The 18982-nt window shown below is 41.8% G+C and overlaps 2 protein-coding genes across 2 annotated transcripts in view; one reads left to right on the forward strand and one right to left on the reverse strand.

Moving 5' to 3' along the window:
• Positions 1-6451: 6451 nt before the first annotated feature.
• mep1bb (meprin A subunit beta b) lies at positions 6452-15712 on the forward strand. Its single transcript, XM_040013923.1, has 15 exons — positions 6452-6549; positions 6675-6693; positions 6791-6841; positions 6953-6996; positions 7113-7191; positions 7813-7930; positions 8759-8937; positions 9213-9431; positions 9651-9803; positions 11743-11958; positions 12080-12547; positions 12674-12853; positions 13095-13236; positions 14004-14121; positions 15674-15712. The coding sequence occupies exons 1-15, from the start codon at positions 6475-6477 to the stop codon at positions 15710-15712; spliced, it is 2100 nt and encodes a 699-aa protein (XP_039869857.1). The 5' UTR covers positions 6452-6474.
• phlpp1 (PH domain and leucine rich repeat protein phosphatase 1) overlaps positions 14552-18982 on the reverse strand; it is a 45261-nt gene continuing 40830 nt past the window's right edge. The window contains exons 12-17 of the mRNA XM_040021269.1: positions 18811-18973; positions 18584-18714; positions 18187-18300; positions 17630-17824; positions 17293-17521; positions 14552-17155 (exon numbers count right to left, since the gene is read on the reverse strand). Coding sequence (XP_039877203.1) covers positions 15836-17155; positions 17293-17521; positions 17630-17824; positions 18187-18300; positions 18584-18714; positions 18811-18973 — 2152 coding nt within the window. The 3' untranslated portion in view covers positions 14552-15835. The remainder of the gene's footprint in view (positions 17156-17292; positions 17522-17629; positions 17825-18186; positions 18301-18583; positions 18715-18810; positions 18974-18982) is intronic.

Raw genomic sequence — 18982 nt, forward strand, 5'->3', positions numbered from 1 at the left:
GCTTATCTAAGCAGGACGGCGGTGGGATGGAATATGTCCTAACCGAAATCAGATAAAAGGAAAATGCACCCCTAACGAGTGATGAAAAGCTGAATCTTTGTGATATTAGTGTTGAAAAATCATCCAGTCTTTCTGTATGAATTTCACCATTTTTCAGTTTCACTTAAACTTTTGCATGCTATTCAAATGCTATTCAAAGAGCATCTAAAGATCGTTCAGCGCCTGTCTCCCAGCCCAGCAGGTCAACCAGTTGCAAATAAACTTTTACAGGTTTGGTGATTTTCATAACAAATGGAAGTCAACATTGTCACAATTTAGACTTACATTTCTGAGAATTTTGTCTTTCGTTTGAGCTAATTACAATACATTTCGTCTTACCTTGTGCGTTATCACACAGGCTGGAAATGAGTAGTCAGTGAAACGATACCAGCTTCATTCACTACAACAGGCTGCAGCGCCAGTCCTCAAAACTGCACCAATCAATGACGTCAATACGGTGGGTCCATCCTCAAGGGGGCAAAGGGGGCACTGGTCACTAAAGCTGAGAATCCTCCCACCTGCAAAAAATTATTTCTCAGTGTAAAAGAAAAAAATCTTGCAGGAAGTGAAAAAAACATGTGAGTAGACTATACTGAGGCAGATGACGCATCAGGTGGTTAGGTCCAGAGACCGCAAAGGAAACATAGAACTGCAGTAAAGGGGTGCTAACAGTTTTGGAGCAATATGTTGGGCCATTATTATTAGAATTATATTATATGTTACATCTCCAGCCAGCACACACTGCACCTGATCCATACAACACCTCCTGCAGGTGGTGGGCATACAGGGGGTTGAGCCAGTTGCCCTTTTTCGGGATGTACTAAGGACCGCCCATCATACTCTCGGTCATTGGCATCCTCCTTGGGCACCCTCCCTGGGCCTGGCTCATGCTTGTAGGTGCTCCACCTGGGGACTCTATCATCTTACTCAGAGACTTTTGTACAAACCACAGTTTGCCCGTAACAAACACCATATTTGAACATAAGGGTGTCCATTAGTGCTCGTGGCACGAGACACCCTAGGCCGCAAGTCCATGATTGATTTAGTAATTGTATCATCAGATCTGCGGCCATATGTTCTGGACGCTCAGGCGAAGAGAGGTGCTGAGCTGTCAACTGATGACCAAGTGGTGGTGTTCAGCACCTGCATTCTTGAAGCTTCTGCACTGAGATGCAGCTGCAAGGTGGTTGGTGCCTGTCATGGTGTTCTGCTTGTAGACAAAACAAAGGTGGCACAGCTTGTGCACATACAATTTGGTGATCAGCACTTTCAGCCAGCCAGACTTTCTAAGAAGTGGTTAACTTCTTTAAGTCCTAATTTCCATCCTTGTTTCCTTGCACAAAGCTGTAAACTTTTGGGGGTGAGTAGGTTAAATCAGAATCTTTATTGTTCCAGCACTGTGGTTATTTTGTGGTATTAGCTTCGTTTAAGGTCTGTGAAATTCACTTTAAAAGTTAATAGTTGCCAATTTCAGCAATAGTATGCTGCTTTTAATTAGAAATCAATATCGCATGCCCCCCAGAAAAGGAAACATTTTTTTCCACAACTTAAAGGCAGGAATAAATTATCCTCAAAAGAATTACACTCAGTGAAAATGTTGCCTTGGGTGCCACTAGCTCTTCTTTTTTCTCACATGAATTCTCTCTCTCTCTCTCTCTCTCTCTCTCTCTCACACACACACACACACACACTCACACTCACACACACACAAGCTGGAGATGAAAGCTCCATTCGAGGTATAACTGTGTTCTAAAAGAATTAATTGAGATGGCCACTGAGGGTAGGGAGAAATTAATGTCCATGATGGGATACAACATGCCAACATGGACATCAAAGTGGTGAAGAAAGATTACAAAAGAACCACTTAACACAAACTTTACCTGATCACGTAAAGCCACACTCTGCATCCACATTCACTGACTGCAGAGGACTGGGTAGAATATATTAGGACATTTTGATAATGATGCTGTGTGACTCAAAATGATATTTTTTCATAGTTAAACAACATTTGAGATGTCACACCACATGGATATTTTATTTGTTTTTCCAATCTTTTATTGTCCAGTTTTAGTGAGCCGTGTGATTATAGCTTCAGTTTCCTGTTCTTAGCTGAAAGGAGTGGCTGCTGTTGCCCATCTGCTCCAAGCTTTGATGCACTGTGTATTCAGAGATGCTTTTCTGCATACCTTGTAACAAGTGGTTATATGAATTACTGTTGCCGTTCCTCTGCTCAAAGCCATTTACCCATTTATCTTTGACCTGAGGCATTTTGAACTTTCTTTGTAAACACCAGTGAGGGTTGTGCGGGAAAATCTCAGCAGATCAGCAGTTTCCAAAACAGTCAGAGCAGCCCATCTGACAAAAACAACTATGATTATTATTCAATTATTCAAAGTAATTTAAGTCACTTATCTTCCTCATTCTGACACTGGGTTTGAACTTCAGCAGGTTGTTTTGGTCATGTCTATACACGTCTAAATGCACTTAGTAACTGCCACCTGATTATATATTTGTTAATAAAGAGCTAAACAGGTGCACCAAATAAAGTAGTTGGTGAGTGTATATGCAGCACTTTACAGATGCATTATGTATGGGCAGAAAGCTTAACTTCATTCAAATTTATAAACATAGAATCTTCTTTATGACAGACAAGAATTTACCACAAAAGACAACTCATACAGTAAACTTTTTTTTAACAGTGCTGTGCAGATACCTCCCACATGAGTGGATACACATGAGCCTTTTCCACACAACCAAGAAGCTGTCCACCTACCATCATCTATTGTCTTAATGTCACAAATTAGGCATTTTCTGAGATGTAATACAGTGCTAAAATCATCTGTGGGAAATGACAGCGCTGCAGACTTCTGTGTTATTATTGTTAATTTTCTGCATCCGGGAATATTTTTTCCATATAAAATATTACCTCTTTGCTGCCTGTAAGTCACAGGACAAATATGGCCAGAGTCTGAGGTGCATCAGTTCAGCTCCATTAGTTCTATCTAACCCACAAACTCCTCTTTTAAGTAATATAAAGCAGCAGCCAAGAAATATCAATATGTAATCACCATAGCTGAAAACTACCAAAGCACACAAAGGCTGCATGAGTGTGACAGCTTTGTGATTGCCTGGCCCTGTTTGGCCTAGTTCCACTGCAATCAAGGACAGTGAAATGCACTCGAAAAGAAACGACCCTTATCAAGGACACGTGAATGTGTATGTCCGTACAGCAATTTCTTTGCTCAAAAGTGGTAAAGAAAAACTTTCATTTGGAAATTGCCAAAGTATGTTTTCTTAATGCAAGGAACCACGGTGATCAGAGCAAGGGGTCTTTAGCTTGCTATATTGCCATCTGCAGGACAGTGCAAGTAAAACACCCGAGTCCTCTAGTACAACTTGCATCCTTGATTGAACAAAATAAAGCAATCTTGCAGTTTGACCTGCACATACAATTGTAAATATTCCATTTAAAGGTGATGAAATTAATGATTTCTGCCATTTTCATAACTGTTACAATAACTGTGGCAATAGCATTCATTTTTAGTGGTCTGGAAAAGTAATTTTGCAAAAGAAGTGAGATCTTTATGCTTTCTGATAACAATGCAGCACAAAATGATTGTATAATAGGTTAATGTGACTGTACAACTAATGATGTGGCAATACTGGGTTTCAGTCACATATTTTAAGAATTTAACTAAACACATACAAAAGTATTACAGCAGCTATTAGAAAGGGAGAAGAAGAAAAAAGGACTGCATTTGTGACGGTTATTTTCAAAGTTGCACATTACTGCTTTAAATGTTACCAGTGTTTGCATTTATCACTATAATTTCCATATTTTAAAAGGGAAAGTGAAAACTATTCATGATTAAACAGTTTGATCTGGTGCAGAAAACACAGCTCGCTAAATATGAAAGAGTGGGCTTATCACTGGTTGCAGACGGTTACGTGAGGTTTCATGCATCTTGCTTCTTCACAGCAAAAGCTGCAGACTTTGATCATAGACAATAGCTTGCCTGTTCTTACTGCGTCTTTGCGGGTTTTCTTTAGGCTGGTCCGGTTTCCATTCTAGCGAATGGGAAACTTTCAGCGCTTGCAAATGTTTGTCTGTCTAGTCTTGAGATAGGCTGATGATCTGCAGAGCATGTCAGCTGTCACTGATACACACTGTAGTTGGGTTTGCATTGACTAAGAACAGGAAAAATTGTGTAGAGTATGAACGAATGCTTATTTATTGTTGAACAGTGGACAAATTATGGAGGTTACTGTTGTTTGAATTGATCTAACCAGTGTGTACCCATTCCATAATAAGGGTTTAGATTTTGCCACCACACCTAAGAATGAATATATATCTGATGTATCAGCTTAAAGGGAGTGGTCTCTTAGACTAATTATAGTTTTGAACCAGAACACTTGCTTCAGTTCATTCAGTGGATGATAACACGTATTAGGTGTAGACAGTCCATACTGGTTTATATCTATGGGGCTAATTACTGTTGACAACACCCATTCAATGGACTGATAACATCAAAATTGGGTGACCAGATTGTGTAATGAATCAACAGACTGTTAATGTTAAGTTGATTCATTACACAATGTTAAGCTTTCAAGACAGCTGTAGTGTAATCATCATGGCAACCAAGCTGTGGTTTGTCCTTAACTGCTGTGTTTGTAAGATGTAGTTTTCAGTGTTTTTCTTTAAAAGTACTGTTGCTGTACAGTTCTGATGTAGAGTCTTTGTGTTTCTCTGAAAGTTTACAAGAACAAGAGCCTGCAGTTCTACATTGCTATTCTCAGTGACAATAAGAACCTCAAGACTATTAAGCATTGAGTGTACTAGTATATGTTTAAAACTAGAAATCTTTTATCACAAAGCTCGAACTTTTTAATGGCAAAGCATGTTAGAAATAAATGTTTTTTTCCCTTTGTTTTCTTATGTTTGTGAGTGTGCGTATGTGTGTGTATTTTATCCATCAATTTATCACCCATCCATTTTCCACTTATCAGGGGCCAGTTCACAGGGGCAGCAGCCCAAGCAGTGAAGCCCAGTCCTCTGTCTCCCCAGCCACCTCCTCCAGTTTGTCTGGGGGAACAGGCCAGCCACCCTTTGCAGAAAGCTCATTTCTGAGCTTGTATCCGCAATCTCATTCTTTCGGTCACTAACTAGAGCTCATGACCATAGGTAAGGGTAGGGACGTAGATTGACCGCTAAATCGAAAGCTTCGCTTTTACACTCAATACTCTCTTCACCACAACAGACAGGGACAACGTCCATATCTCTGCAGCTGCAACATCAATCCGTCTGTGGATCTCTTGGTCCCCTCTTCCTTCGCTCGTGAACAAGACCCTGAGATACTTAAACTCCTCAACTCGGGGCAATACCTTCTTCCTGACACGGAGTGGGCACTCCACCCTTTTCCAGCTGAGGACCAACTGGCCCCAGACTTGGAAGTGCTAATTCACTTGGCTGCAAACCGCTCACGTGCAAGCTGGAGGCCACCACCCAATGAAGCAAACAGAACCACATCATCTGCAAAAAGCAGAGACGATGTCCTGAGACCACCCAAGTGGAAACATTTTGCAACTGAACAGAAACGGTGGCAAAGGGCAGCCTTGGCAAAGTCCATCACCCACTGGGAATGAGTCCGACTTATTGCCAGCTATGTGGATCAAGCTCTTGCAACAATTGTATAAGGACCAAATGGCTCGTAACAACAGGCCAGAGCGCCTATACACCCCGGAGCAGCTCCCACAGAATACTCTTAGGGACACGACTGAATGCATTCTCTAAGTCCACAAAACACAAGTAGAGTGGTTGGGTGAACTCCCATGCACCCACAAATATTTTCGAGAGGGTAAAGAGCTGGTCCGGTGTTCCACAACCGGAACGAAAGCTGCATTGTTCCTCCTGTATCCATCCCAGGGAGCCTGCCACCAAGGAGTTGCTTAACTGCGCTGTGACCTTGCCCTCTGTAATGCATGAGTCAGAACACTTGTCTTCCCACTGACACGTCTTCCTCTATAGAAGACGTGTCTTCTATACGTGTATTCCTTCTATCACCCAACAATATCCTCAGTTGAAGTCAGCAGCACTCCACAGTGTTGCTGACTTTAATGCAGTGTAGATAGAAATCGATAATAACAGTACATGTCCTGAAAACAGAAATGTACACATAGATCAGGGGGTTGCTATCAATTTCAACATGTCTTATATCAGGCCTGCTGCTCGCAAATGTGCAAAGATTTATTGGCTGATACCAGAGTGGATTGAAGTTGTCGTTTAACTTGAGCCCATTATAGCTCTGTCAGTTATTGACTTGTGAACGCATTTTATTTCTCCACCCCAAATCCACTTTTCTGATTTCTTCTTCCTGAATGCCCGTCAGAGCTCAGTAGGTCTTATTTGGACACTTTTGTAGAGGGAGATTCTATGGCATGGCAGGAAGGGAACCTACAGGTGTGCTCATCCTTTACACTGCATGCCTCCTTTGTGGTACCACACTCTGCTTGGTGAGAAATTGTCATTTTGTTTAGTTTTTATTATCAGAAGTGGTCTTAGGAGAACTTGAAAGTTGACTTTTATACACTTGAAAATCAATAACCAGTATTCCTTTTTCATTTATTTTAATATTTAGCCAGCAGCAAAATTATTTGGTAAGTTTTTTTTCTCAAACAAGCAAAGGCTACTTTAACTGTTTTTGTTACTTTTTTTTACTAATTTTCATGTTAAATTACTACTTTGATTTTACAGTCTATGATGTGGACGGTGGACGGGACCTTGACATTTTTGATATCAATGAAGGTATTTTAGAAAAGAAACAGAAAAAAAAAACCCCAGAAGAAAATGTTCTCTTTTTCTTCCAAATTCCAAATTCAGTTCTCTTAAACTTTCTTTGTGCTTTAATCTGATCAGAGGCAGGGTTGAACCTTGCAGAAGGGGACATAGTTCTTGATGAGGTAACTTAATTGAACTTCTTTCCCCAACAACACAAATTAATGGATTGGATTAAAGTTCAACAATGGCTCAATATTTTGTTCTTTTGTTTGTGGTTTGTTCTTTGTGGCTGTGGCAGAAGCAACCCCGAAATTCTATAATAGGGGAAGAGTACAGGTGGCCAAAGACAATCCCATACTACATGCAAGATGACTTGGGTAAAAGCGAGCTTGTTTTTTTTTTTCCTTTTGTTTGTTTGGGGGTTTTTCTTTACAATTTGAAATTATTTAGCTTCATACTTAAGCCTCTACAGTACAGTATATTTGCATATACAGTCATGTGGCATAAATAAAGCAAAATAAATGAGAAAATGTGCATTATTTTTATTAGCTCTGTGTTTACAAGTATTTAATGTTTTTATTTTAATTTTAAAATGAATCTTGTTCCTGTTATTTGTTTTCAAGCACTTGAAAAAAAAATACATAATCTTTTCAGATTATGTATTATTTTATTACTTAACAAGCCAATGGGATCTGAAGCAGTTAAAAATAGAGTAAAATAGAATAAAGAATAAAATCTTTTTGACTAAATGCAATGTTATTAATGGCTTTTGGAAACAATATTAATGATAAAATTTAGATAGAAAAAAAACCAAATGTCATAAATTGGATATTTAAACACATTTTATTATCAATATTTTTGTGCTTTCACAAAAATATATGGGTATGGGTGTCATCTGTAATCATAACTCAGCAGGGGCTTACAGTTGTTCTTAAAAAAAGGTACCGTAAAGAACTTTTTTCAACTATAATAAAACTGATTTTTCATTTTGTACACAGAGATCAATGCAAAAGGTGTGATTCTCAAGGCCTTTGAGCAGTACCGGCTCAAGAGCTGCATCGACTTTAAGCCATGGAGCGGAGAAGCAAACTACATTTCTGTCTTTAAAGGGGATGGGTAAGGCAAGAAGAAAGTATTCTTCTAAAATCTCTTTTTAGATGGATTATATACACTCACTGGACACTCTATTAAGTATACGTTGCTTGTACCATGTTGGTTCCCCTTTGCCCTTCAGTGGTGCCTTGATTTTTTATTGCATAGATTCAATAAGGTTCTAGAAATATTCCTGGCTTTCTAAGTGCAATATCAGAAATCAAGACTCATCATACCAGCCAATGTTTTGCCTAGTTTTTTCTATTTTCATGTTCTCTACTGACAGCAGCAGTACTCGGCGTGCTACTGCTGTAGCTCCTCTGCTTAAAAGTTCAACATGTTGTCAATTCAGAGATAATTTGATTGTTTAACTGAGTGACCGTTGCCTTTCTCTCAAGTCGAACACATCGGGCCATTCTCCTCTGACCTCTGACATCATGGAGGCATTTTTTGCCAATCACTGGGTATTTCTCTTTTTTGGATACTTCTCTCTAAACTCTAGAGATGGTTGTGTGGGAAAATCCCAGTAGATCAGCAGTTTCTGGAACACTCATACCAGCCCATCCGGCACCAACTACCACAGAACACTCAGAATCATTTAAATTACTTTTCTACCTTATCTGAATGTTTAGTTCAACTTCAGCTGGTTGACTTGACCATGCATAACTGCACTGAGTTGATACCATTTGATTGGCTGATTAGATATTTGCATTAAGAAGCAGATGATTAGATGTACCTAACAGAGAGGCCAGTGAGTGTATTTATTCTGTACTTTTACTACAGAAAAGTATTGGCAAGAAGAAACTGGGAGTTTATCTGATCTTCACAAAAGCCTAATTTTCTTTCCATAAGCTGTTTCTCCTCTGTTGGCAACCGGCATGTTGGGAAGCAGAGACTGTCTATAGGAACAAACTGTGACCACATTGCCACCATTGAACATGAGTTCCTTCATGCGCTGGGTTTCTGGCACGAGCAGTCCAGGGCAGACCGTGATGATTATGTCGAAATCATGTGGGACCGCATTACAGAGGGTATTGTTACTGTTATTCATCCAACCAAACTACAGTGTTTAAACACTGGCTGTTCATCCTCTCATAAAGTTTTATCTCTTTATGTGGTGATTTCGTCATGACGTACCTGTTTACCCAAGTATTGTTACATGAGTACTTTGATAAGTCAGCAGTCTCTGACACCTGTTGATAAGCAGCATTTATGGTCCAAGTCATATGAATGATACAATAATAAGTAATGCAATGTCACAATGGATGAAACTGCAATGGCGCCTTTATGTATGTCCAATTTGCAGGTAAAGGACACAATTTTAACACCTATAATGACACCACCTCCAGCTCTTTGGGCGTCCCTTACGACTACAGCTCCATGATGCACTACAGTAAAACTGCTTTTAAGAACGGCACGGAGCCTACCATCGTCACCAAGATCCCTGCTTTCAGTGACATCATTGGCCAGCGTATGGAGTTCAGCGACAGTGACCTGCTCAAGCTGAACCGCCTCTATAACTGCAGTAAGATTCAGCAGTCAAAGAAATATTATTTTATTTTCTCCATTATAAAAGTCAACTTGTCCTGCACCTGCAGTACTGATCTGTTCAACTTCTTGTTTTGTTACATTCATCAATAATGATGTACATGACATGGCTTGTCCCTTGATTTTTTTTCTAGTTTATTGCGGTTCAAAGTGCTGCAACACTTGTTTATGTGTGTTTATGAAATCTGCTCTGCAGCTCAAGGTTCCACCTTTCTGGACTCGTGCGACTTTGAACGTGAAAACATCTGTGGTATGATACAGGGACAAGGGGATCAGGCAGATTGGGACAGGGTTACAACAGCTACTGGAGGGCCTGACACTGATTACTCCAACATGGGCAAATGCACTGGTGAGAACAATCTACTATGAAATGTATGAAAGGATAGGTTCATATTTTTACAATTCTTTCTTAAAACAATGTTCAGATACTTCTTAGTGTACCAAAATCTCCTCTGCATAGAACATTTGAAAAAAATATCTTCATAGGAACATGTGAACATATTTAGTGTGGTCTCTTGTTTATGAGATCACACTAAACATTTTTTTATGACAGACTTGTAAAATGTGAAACTAGTTTATGTTTCAGTTTTACAGTGGCTTGCAAAAGTATTCGGCCCCCTTGAACTTTTCCATGTTTTGTCACATTACAGCCACAAACATGAATCAATTTTATTGGAATTCCACGTGAAAGACCAACACAAAGTAGTGTACACGTGAGAAGTGGAACGAAAATCATACATGATTCCAAACATTTTTTACAAATAAATAACTGAAAAGTGGGGTGTGCGTAATTATTCAGCCCCCTGAGTCAATACTTTGTAGAACCACCTTTTGCTGCAATTACAGCTGCCAGTCTTTTAGGGTCTGTCTCTACCAACTTTGCACATCTAGAGACTGAAATTCTTGCCCATTCTTCTTTGCAAAACAGCTCCAGCTCAGTCAGATTAGATGGACAGCGTTTGTGAACAGCAGTTTTCAGATCTTGCCACAGATTCTCGATTAGATTTAGATCTGGACTTTGACTGGGCCATTCTAACACATGGGTATGTTTTGTTTTAAACCATTCCATTGTCGCCCTGGCTTTATGTTTAGGGTCGTTGTCCTGCTGGAAGGCGAACCTCCGCCCCAGTCTCAAGTCTTTTGCAGACTCCAAGAGGTTTTCTTCCAAGATTGCCCTGTATTTGGCTCCATCCATCAACTCTGACCAGCTTCCCTGTCCCTGCTGAAGAGAAGCACCCCCAGAGCATGATGCTGCCACCACCATATTTGACAGTGGGGATGGTGTGTTCAGAGTGATGTGCAGCGTTAGTTTTCCGCCACACATAGCGTTTTGCATTTTGGCCAAAAAGTTCAATTTTGGTCTCATCTGACCAGAGCACCTTCTTCCACATGTTTGCGGTGTCCCCCACATGGCTTGTGGCAAACTGCAAACGGGACTTCTTATGGTTTTCTGTTAACAATGGCTTTCTTCTTGCCACTCTTCCATAAAGGCCAACTTTGTGCAGTGCATGACTAATAGTTGTCCTATGGACAGATTCCCCCACCTGAGCTGTAGATCTCTGCAGCTCGTCCAGAGTCACCATGGGCCTCTTGGCTGCATTTCTGATCAGTGCTCTCCTTGTTCGGCCTGTGAGTTTAGGTGGACGGCCTTGTCTTGGTAGGTTTACAGTTGTGCCATACTCCTTCTATTTCTGAATGATCGCTTGAACAGTGCTCCGTGGGATGTTCAAGGCTTGGGAAATCTTTTTGTAGCCTAAGCCTGCTTTAAATTTCTCAATAACTTTATCCCTGACCTGTCTGGTGTGTTCTTTGGACTTCACGGCGTTGTTGCTCCCAATATTCTCTTAGACAACCTCTGAGGCCGTCACAGAGCAGCTGTATTTGTACTGACATTAGATTACACACAGGTGCACTCTATTTAGTCATTAGCACTCATCAGGCAATGTCTATGGGCAACTGACTGCACTCAGACCAAAGGGGGCTGAATAATTACGCACACCCCACTTTGCAGTTATTTATTTGTAAAAAATGTTTGGAATCATGTATGATTTTCGTTCCACTTCTCACGTGTACACCACTTTGTTTTGGTCTTTCACGTGGAATTCCAATAAAATTGATTCATGTTTGTGGCTGTAATGTGACAAAATGTGGGAAAGTTCAAGGGGGCCGAATACTTTTGCAAGCCACTGTAGCTTTGGATTGGCTTGAGTAATCTTATGTTTTATTATCCACTGTGCAAACATGCTTAGATACCGAACCTATTAATGAAGTGAAACTTATATCTTTAGGCTCTGGGTATTTTATGCACTTCAGCACCAGCAGAGCCAATACTGGGGACAAAGCTCTGCTGGAAAGTAGATTGCTTTACCCCAAAAGAGGCTACCAATGTCTGCAGTTCTTCTATTACAACAGTGCTGGGCCCAGTGACACACTGAAGGTCTATGTCAGAGAGTATGACAAAGCTAACCCCAATGGAAGTCTGCGCCTTATAAAGACCATAGAAGGTGACATTTTTGGAAATCTTACTTCTGTTCACAATCTACTGTCAGAATATTGCTTGAAATATAAGGTTTGTACACTTGCTTTTTAATACATTCAGTGCATTTACCTCATGTGCCATAACAGGGTCCCCTCAGGAGCTTTGGCAACTGCACCACGTCAGTCTAGATGCTAAAATGAAATTCCGCGTAGTCTTTGAAGGGACCAAAGTGGAAGCTGGGCCCCCATCAGGTGGACAGTCTTTGGATGACATCAACGTTTCAGAGACCACCTGCCCAGAGTTTATTTGGAGAGTTAAAAACTTCAGTCATGTTATGGAAAACACCCCAATAAACACACCTATATTTAGCCCCCTATTCACCTCTAAAGAGGGTTATACCTTCCAAATGATGCTTTACCCCAGCGGTAGAGAGGGCTACCAGGGGCAGTTGTCAACCTATGCTCATCTGGTGGCCCGTGAAGGGGACACAGGACAGATATGGCCATGTCCTTGGAAACAGATAACCATGATGCTAATGGACCAGCATCCACATATTCAAAAGCGCATGTCCAACCAGCGCAGCATCACCACTGACCCCAACATGAAGGCAGCAGGTGCAGTCATTTCAACTTTTTTCAAAAAGAGTCACAGAAATTGTTTGCAAATTACAAACAAATCATGAAATCATGGCTTTTTGCTGTATTACAATTTTTGCACTCTTTTAATATTCTTTTTAACAGGCTCTGATGAATTTTTCTGGGATGATCCTCGTAAGGTCGGCGTTGAGGTCACAGATACAGACGGATCAAAGTATTTCCGAGGGCCAGGCTATGGAACTGCAGCGTATCTCACCCATCTCAGAGCTAAAAGCAGAGATTTTATCAAGGGAGGAGATGCCATCTTCCTCCTCACCATGGAGGGTAAAAGCACCAGATATACAAGATGCATTTTAATTTTGTAAATGTACCATTTTTTGTAAATCCGAACATATTCTGTAATGCTAATTTGGCAAGCAGCACAAGTAGGACTATGTAATTCAGCATACATGATCACATCTAGGATTCATTAACCCTCAGATCAGGTCACAGCAGGTAATCCAAACAATTAGCTCTTTCACGTGGGTTTCTTTAACCTGCTGTCTCATTTGCTCCTCTTCTTCAGATCTGTCCCATTTAACTGTGAGCCAGCCCCTGCCTCCTACAACTTCACAGCCTGTCACCATCATACCTTCTGAAGTTTGCTACAATGTGCAATGCCAGAATGGCGGTGTCTGTGTCGTGGATGAAGGCAAACCTGCTTGCAGGTGAGCACTTTTGATGTCATCCACTATGCTAACTTCACGGCATTTACCAAAAAATGTCTGATTAAAATGTTGCACAATTGTTTTTTAAGTATGGACGTTAACACACTTTAATATTATATCAATGTGTTGTCCATTTTTGGCAACAGTTGAACACTTGTTTTAAAAATAGCTTTCAGGCCGCTTACTTAAGTGACTGTGGTAACAAAATTTACCTACAGCACCTATTTAGAAAAAAGATTGAGAGGTGCTACTGAACCTCTCGTATTGTGTTTTATATCACTGTGAACTAATTATGTCCTGTCAGCAAGCACATTAAGAGTGTCAAGCGCTTGATTAGTTTGGACAGTCAAACAACCTGTTACACATCAAATCAAAATTATATGTCATGCCAGATTTCAGGTTTTATACTTTTTTTTTGCTAGTTCTACTTGTTAAATTTGTTACCTTTGGACGGAGCTCAGGAAGATGTCGCTCATTGTTTGATTCTAGTTACATATTTACAATGTGGTCATGAAAGTGGTACCAGATTCATGTAACTCATTGTAAATGTATGAGCGTATTTCACAAAATGTTTGTATTCCCTTGAAGACCTTATGGTATTCAACATTTAAAATACAAATAACACACAAATGTTTCAGTTGTACCTTTAGCCTTCTCTAATTTCCACCATCACGATCAGCTACGTGGTGAATACTGGGTAAACCTTCAAGTATGTTTTCTGTCTCTCATGTTCATCCTTTTCCTCTGGTGTCCATCCTTGTCCCCAGGTGTGACGTGGGTGACGACTGGTGGTACTACGGGGACAGATGTCAGCACAGAGGGTCCAACACTGACAAAACCACCCTTGCACTTGCCTCTTCTCTATCTGTACTGGGAGTAATGTTGGTAGTTACAGTAGTCAGTGTCATCTGCGTGAAGAAAAAGTATAAAAAACGCACGAATAATAATAATAATGATGCCGTCATCCTGAACTCACATGCTAGTTAGAGACTTCAAGAGGCAGACCCTGAACTTCACAATGACAACTTGGTGAACAGAAGAACACAGCAAAAACAAATAGTTGAAAATGTTTAAAATATTTTTTTCCCTGCTAAATACTGTAAAAAACAAGGTTTTTGATGATATAGAAATAAGACTTTTGTATTCTGTACTGGATCAAAATATTACATTAGACTGCCCCTTACTGGTCATTCAGTGGAAACACAGCAGAGTGATGCATCATTATTAGTGTATCAAAAGAATTAATAAAAAATCATGATAACCTGATTTTATGTATGAATTCATTTGTTAAAAAACAGTCCTAGACAACATGAGGTATATTCACAAATTTAAAATTTATTATACCAAAGACAGGAACATTTGTGTTGTTTCTTTTCCATGTGGATATATTTGTTTGTATTACTGAACTTGACACAGTCATGCCGGTGATAACAGTTACTGTAGGAGGGAGGTGGGACTAATATTAACCAAGTGTCTGTGTATGTGTGCTTGTATGCATGTCATGTCTGCATGGGTGTGTGTGTGCATGCAAAGATCGGTCTATTAGTGTTCAGTAGATGCAGTGATGACTACAGGACATCACAATTGGAGTGGAGCAAACCAGAGCCACTTAGTGTAGTTATACTGCATGGAATGTTGGGTTTTCTGACCTGCTACTGCACATTTACATTTGTGTGTCTGTGTGTGTGTGTGTGTGTGTGGGCTTACACTGTAAGATAAAGGGGAAAGGGAGGGTGACACCTCCATAACTGCAAACAAACGCATCCTCCCCGCCACTAAAACCTTCACCGACATACAGTTCCTTTAAAAGCCTCAGTATACAACATTTCTCTTATTTACAATCATTGGAGAAAAAAAATCACCATTTCTCTCAGAGAAGATTAGTAAAAGTGACTGAGTCACCATAAAGAGTATGCAACTCCTAGGAGTTAGTATTGAAAATTTCTACAAAAAAATTTCTATGCCATTTTACAGGCCAAGAGCCATGATTTACTGAAGAAATACAGTATTGTAAGTGCCCTATCTACAACAGTTAGATGTGGTATTATTGGTGTACCATTCAACATAGTTCACTGATAATAAAAAGATTATGTGTCTCTGCTTTTAAAAAGTTCTTCCAGAAACTTCACTGCTTTCACATTAAAAGATATGGTAAGTTCTTTAAAAAACAAACAAACAAACCATTGAATTGTTATTTATATTAACAAGTGTTGTGGCAAGCTAATGCTATAGCAAAGAGACTAGTGTTGATTACATACTCAGCTGGTTGTCTAATGTAAAAAATAAATGTTCCACAGTCTGTGAGAAGGGCACGACCATGGACACTTGGAGCTGCGTCCATAGGCTTTTCAAGAGGATTGAGTATCATTAAAGGGCTCATTTGCTTGTTTTATTCTATAACTGGAGCGGGTTACAGTGCATTTCTCTCCAATGACAGGGCTGCGTGGAGAAGAGAGACTACACAGAAAAAGCTTGATGAAACTTTTCAGTGTGCATTTTACAGCCTCTCGCCGAATCTCATTTGTTTGTGTCCATGTGTAGGAAAATCAGACCAGTTTAGTTCATGTAAAGAAGATGAGGCCAAAGTTGGTACTGCTGTTCAGAGAGGGGTGTCATAGTAGTCTGTGGGTTGATCTGTCCCAGCAGGCTTCTGCTGTTTCTGCTGATGCTGCTTCATGATTTCCTTCACCTCTTCCTCCAGCTCGGGTGGGATGATGAACTGGTCGTCTGGGTCAGGTTGGGCTGGAGCTGTGAAGTAACCCCCGGACTTCTTGGAGGGAGCATCAGCAGCCACCTCAATAAGGTTGTGGCTCTTTTCCTGCTGTGCCACGGACCCATTAACCCTTCTCTTGCCTGCTAGCTTCCCTCCATCCCCGCATCCCACTCCAGCTCCCGGCCATGACTCATCCCTTTCAAGCCCGTTCTCAGCCTCCCCTTGGCTCATGTCAATCCCCTCCTCTAGGGGCTCTGGGGTGCACGGTGGTGGAGGAGGTGGGGGAAGTGTGAGCAGGTTGCGTTCCTGACTGGAGGATGAGGGTACCGGTGTTTTGGGTGATGAGGACAAGCAGGACTGTGCTTTCAGGCAGTGAACATCTGCCTCTACTTCCACACGGCTACCGTTAGAGAAAACCCCAGCGATGGGCTCTTCATCCTCGCTGTCCAGCCCATTGTCAGAAAGGGCGCTGGAGAAAGTGGCACTAGAGAGCTGCCTCTGAAAGGAGTGTGCTAAGCAGGCAGGGTGGAGGGCACAGCAGCTTCGGGATGAAGGCAGCTCTGAACCCGGGAAAAGATAGTGGCAGGGCTGGGTACTTGTGTGAGCCTGCTGGTGCTGTAGAGGCAGCAAGTGGGCCTGATGGTGCAAGTGAAGGTGAGGGTGGTGGGACTGCTCTTGCAGTAGGACCAAGGAACTCTGTGGAGGCTCGTCCGATGAGGCGGTAGAGCCCACCTCACTGCTCATCTCACTGGTGCTAATCTCACTGCTAATTTCACTACAGGAGGAGGGGGGAACAGGGAGGGAGCCGTCTGAGGGTCTCTCCTTGATGGCAGAGGACGATGGAGGATAAGGTCCCAAGCCTGGACTGGGAGGTGGCTGGGGAGGGTCAGAACAACAGCAGGAACAGCAGTCTTCACTCACGTTGAGCTGCACAACGACGGCGCTGAGGCTGTCGGTGCAGCCATAGCCCTGCGCCAATGTGCAAAGCTTTTTAGCAGCAGCCAGGCCATCGGGGACATTCCGAACAGCCTCCACCGCCTCTGTGGGGGACACAGCATCCCACAGGCCACGGCTACCGAGAATGAAGAACTCATCCTGAGGGGTTAGAGTGACTGTCTGCACATAGGGACAAGGGATGACAGAAGGGTAGAGGAAGGAGTAGCCCATGATTCGTGTAGAATCAGTTACACCGTTCACTTTGTTGTCCTGTGGAGAAAAGAAAAAAAGAAAGAGATACAAATCAATACAGTGTTCAGGCAGGATGCAAGTAATACTGCATTTACATGAATGAACTTTACACCAATTTTTCAGTACTCTGAAAAAAAAAAAAAAAAGATCTCTACCTCAGTGATGATAGCTTTGTGCTGCCTGATCCTGCGGTATTCCTCCTCCAGCCCTACATTGTGAAGGAGTGACAGAGACAACGGCTTTCCATCACGGCACAGAATGGCCTGGCACTTTCCCACATTAGCAGCCGTGAGGGTGAAGCAGCCACCAGGGTCAGTGGGGTCATGGCGAATGTGACACAGAGCTGCCGAGCCACCCAGTTTCTGTCCTGCAGTTCCAAGCTTCCTGCAAGGGTGGAAGAAGGAAAGATGGGAAGAGGATGAGGTTTTTGAGGCAGAAATGAGAAATTTGTTCCAAACAGTGAAGATGAGGCATGTAGAATCTATTGCAAACCTTTGCATGACAAGGAAGGTGTTGGTCATATAGTCCTCTTCGCTCTTCGTCTTGTGAATTTCTTCCGCCAGCACATCATTCATTGTGCACTGCAGGAGGTAGGGCACTTCCACATTCCTGTCTCCATCAAACACACCATACAGAGCTTCACGACTCCCACAGAAGCTGTTTACCGAAAGGGCAGCAACACAGAGTCTGAAAGAGGAAAGAATGAGAGCTCTGAGGACCACAACTCCCCTGTGCAACTATTTATCATGTCACTCTATATGCTATGCATAAGCAATGCCTTAAATGACTCCTTTGACTGTAAAGCAGAACCTTGATATAGAAGACTTGCCATCAGAACGCACTTTCAAATGCTGAATTAGCAATTTAGTCCACACAGGATGTGAATGTACACAGTTCTCGCTTTCAACGAGCACCGCTTTAACATTTCCTTCATTTGAGTCGCACGGCTTTAACGATGTGCACTCTCAAGAGGTTGCGATTAGTGCGGCTTCAACGGGCGAGTGTGGTGGTGCTGGTTGTCATTTCATCATTGATTGAATTGTGCTTACTTGTTCTTGACGCCCGAGGCCTCTGTGTAACCATGACTCCACACAGCAGGCCCACCAGACGCCTCACTCGATGAAAAGGTCGGAGGTGGATCAATACGGAAGCAGCGAATATTGCTGAAAAACAAGAAAACGCAAACAAGGTCAAATTCACCGCGCTGTTTTGGGGGCAAAAAGAAACGAAAACCACTTGAAGTATTTCTAACAGCCATACGTGAAATAAAATACTAAACATACATCATGTTGTAACTCAGATTCCCTCTATGCAAAGTACAAACTGAAGCCACATTAACGGGACTATGATGGCGCATATAAAACAAAAAAACAACTGCAGGACTAAATACCACCCCCCCCCCCCAAAAAAGCAAAAAAAAACCCCCCAAAAAATCCCCAGACATACTTTAGCTGCTCGAGAGTCTTGTGGTCCAGGTTTAGGCGAGGGTTTCCAGTGAGGTCCAGCTCCTGGAGCTTTGGGGGTAGATTCTCTGGTAGAGTGATCTCACTCAGCTCATTACAGCTCAGGTCCACACACTGACAACAACAAAGAGCAGATGTCAATACTCGCACAAATGCACATGCATTACAAAGTCAGGGCATCAAAGATATGCATTATTGCCCCTGACTTACTTTCATCTCCATCAGCTGCATGACCTCAGGAAAGACTTCAATGGCATTAGAGTGGGCTATGAGTGTGTGCATTCGCCGGCAGTTCATAATGGTGGTGGGGACAGTCTTCAGCATGTTGCCACTCAGGTCCACCTCCTCCAGCTCCTCCAGCTTAGCCATTTTACTGAAAGAT

The sequence above is a fragment of the Simochromis diagramma genome, unplaced genomic scaffold (genome assembly GCF_900408965.1).
Source record: "Simochromis diagramma unplaced genomic scaffold, fSimDia1.1 OVJJ01000205.1, whole genome shotgun sequence".
NCBI lineage: Eukaryota > Metazoa > Chordata > Actinopteri > Cichliformes > Cichlidae > Simochromis > Simochromis diagramma.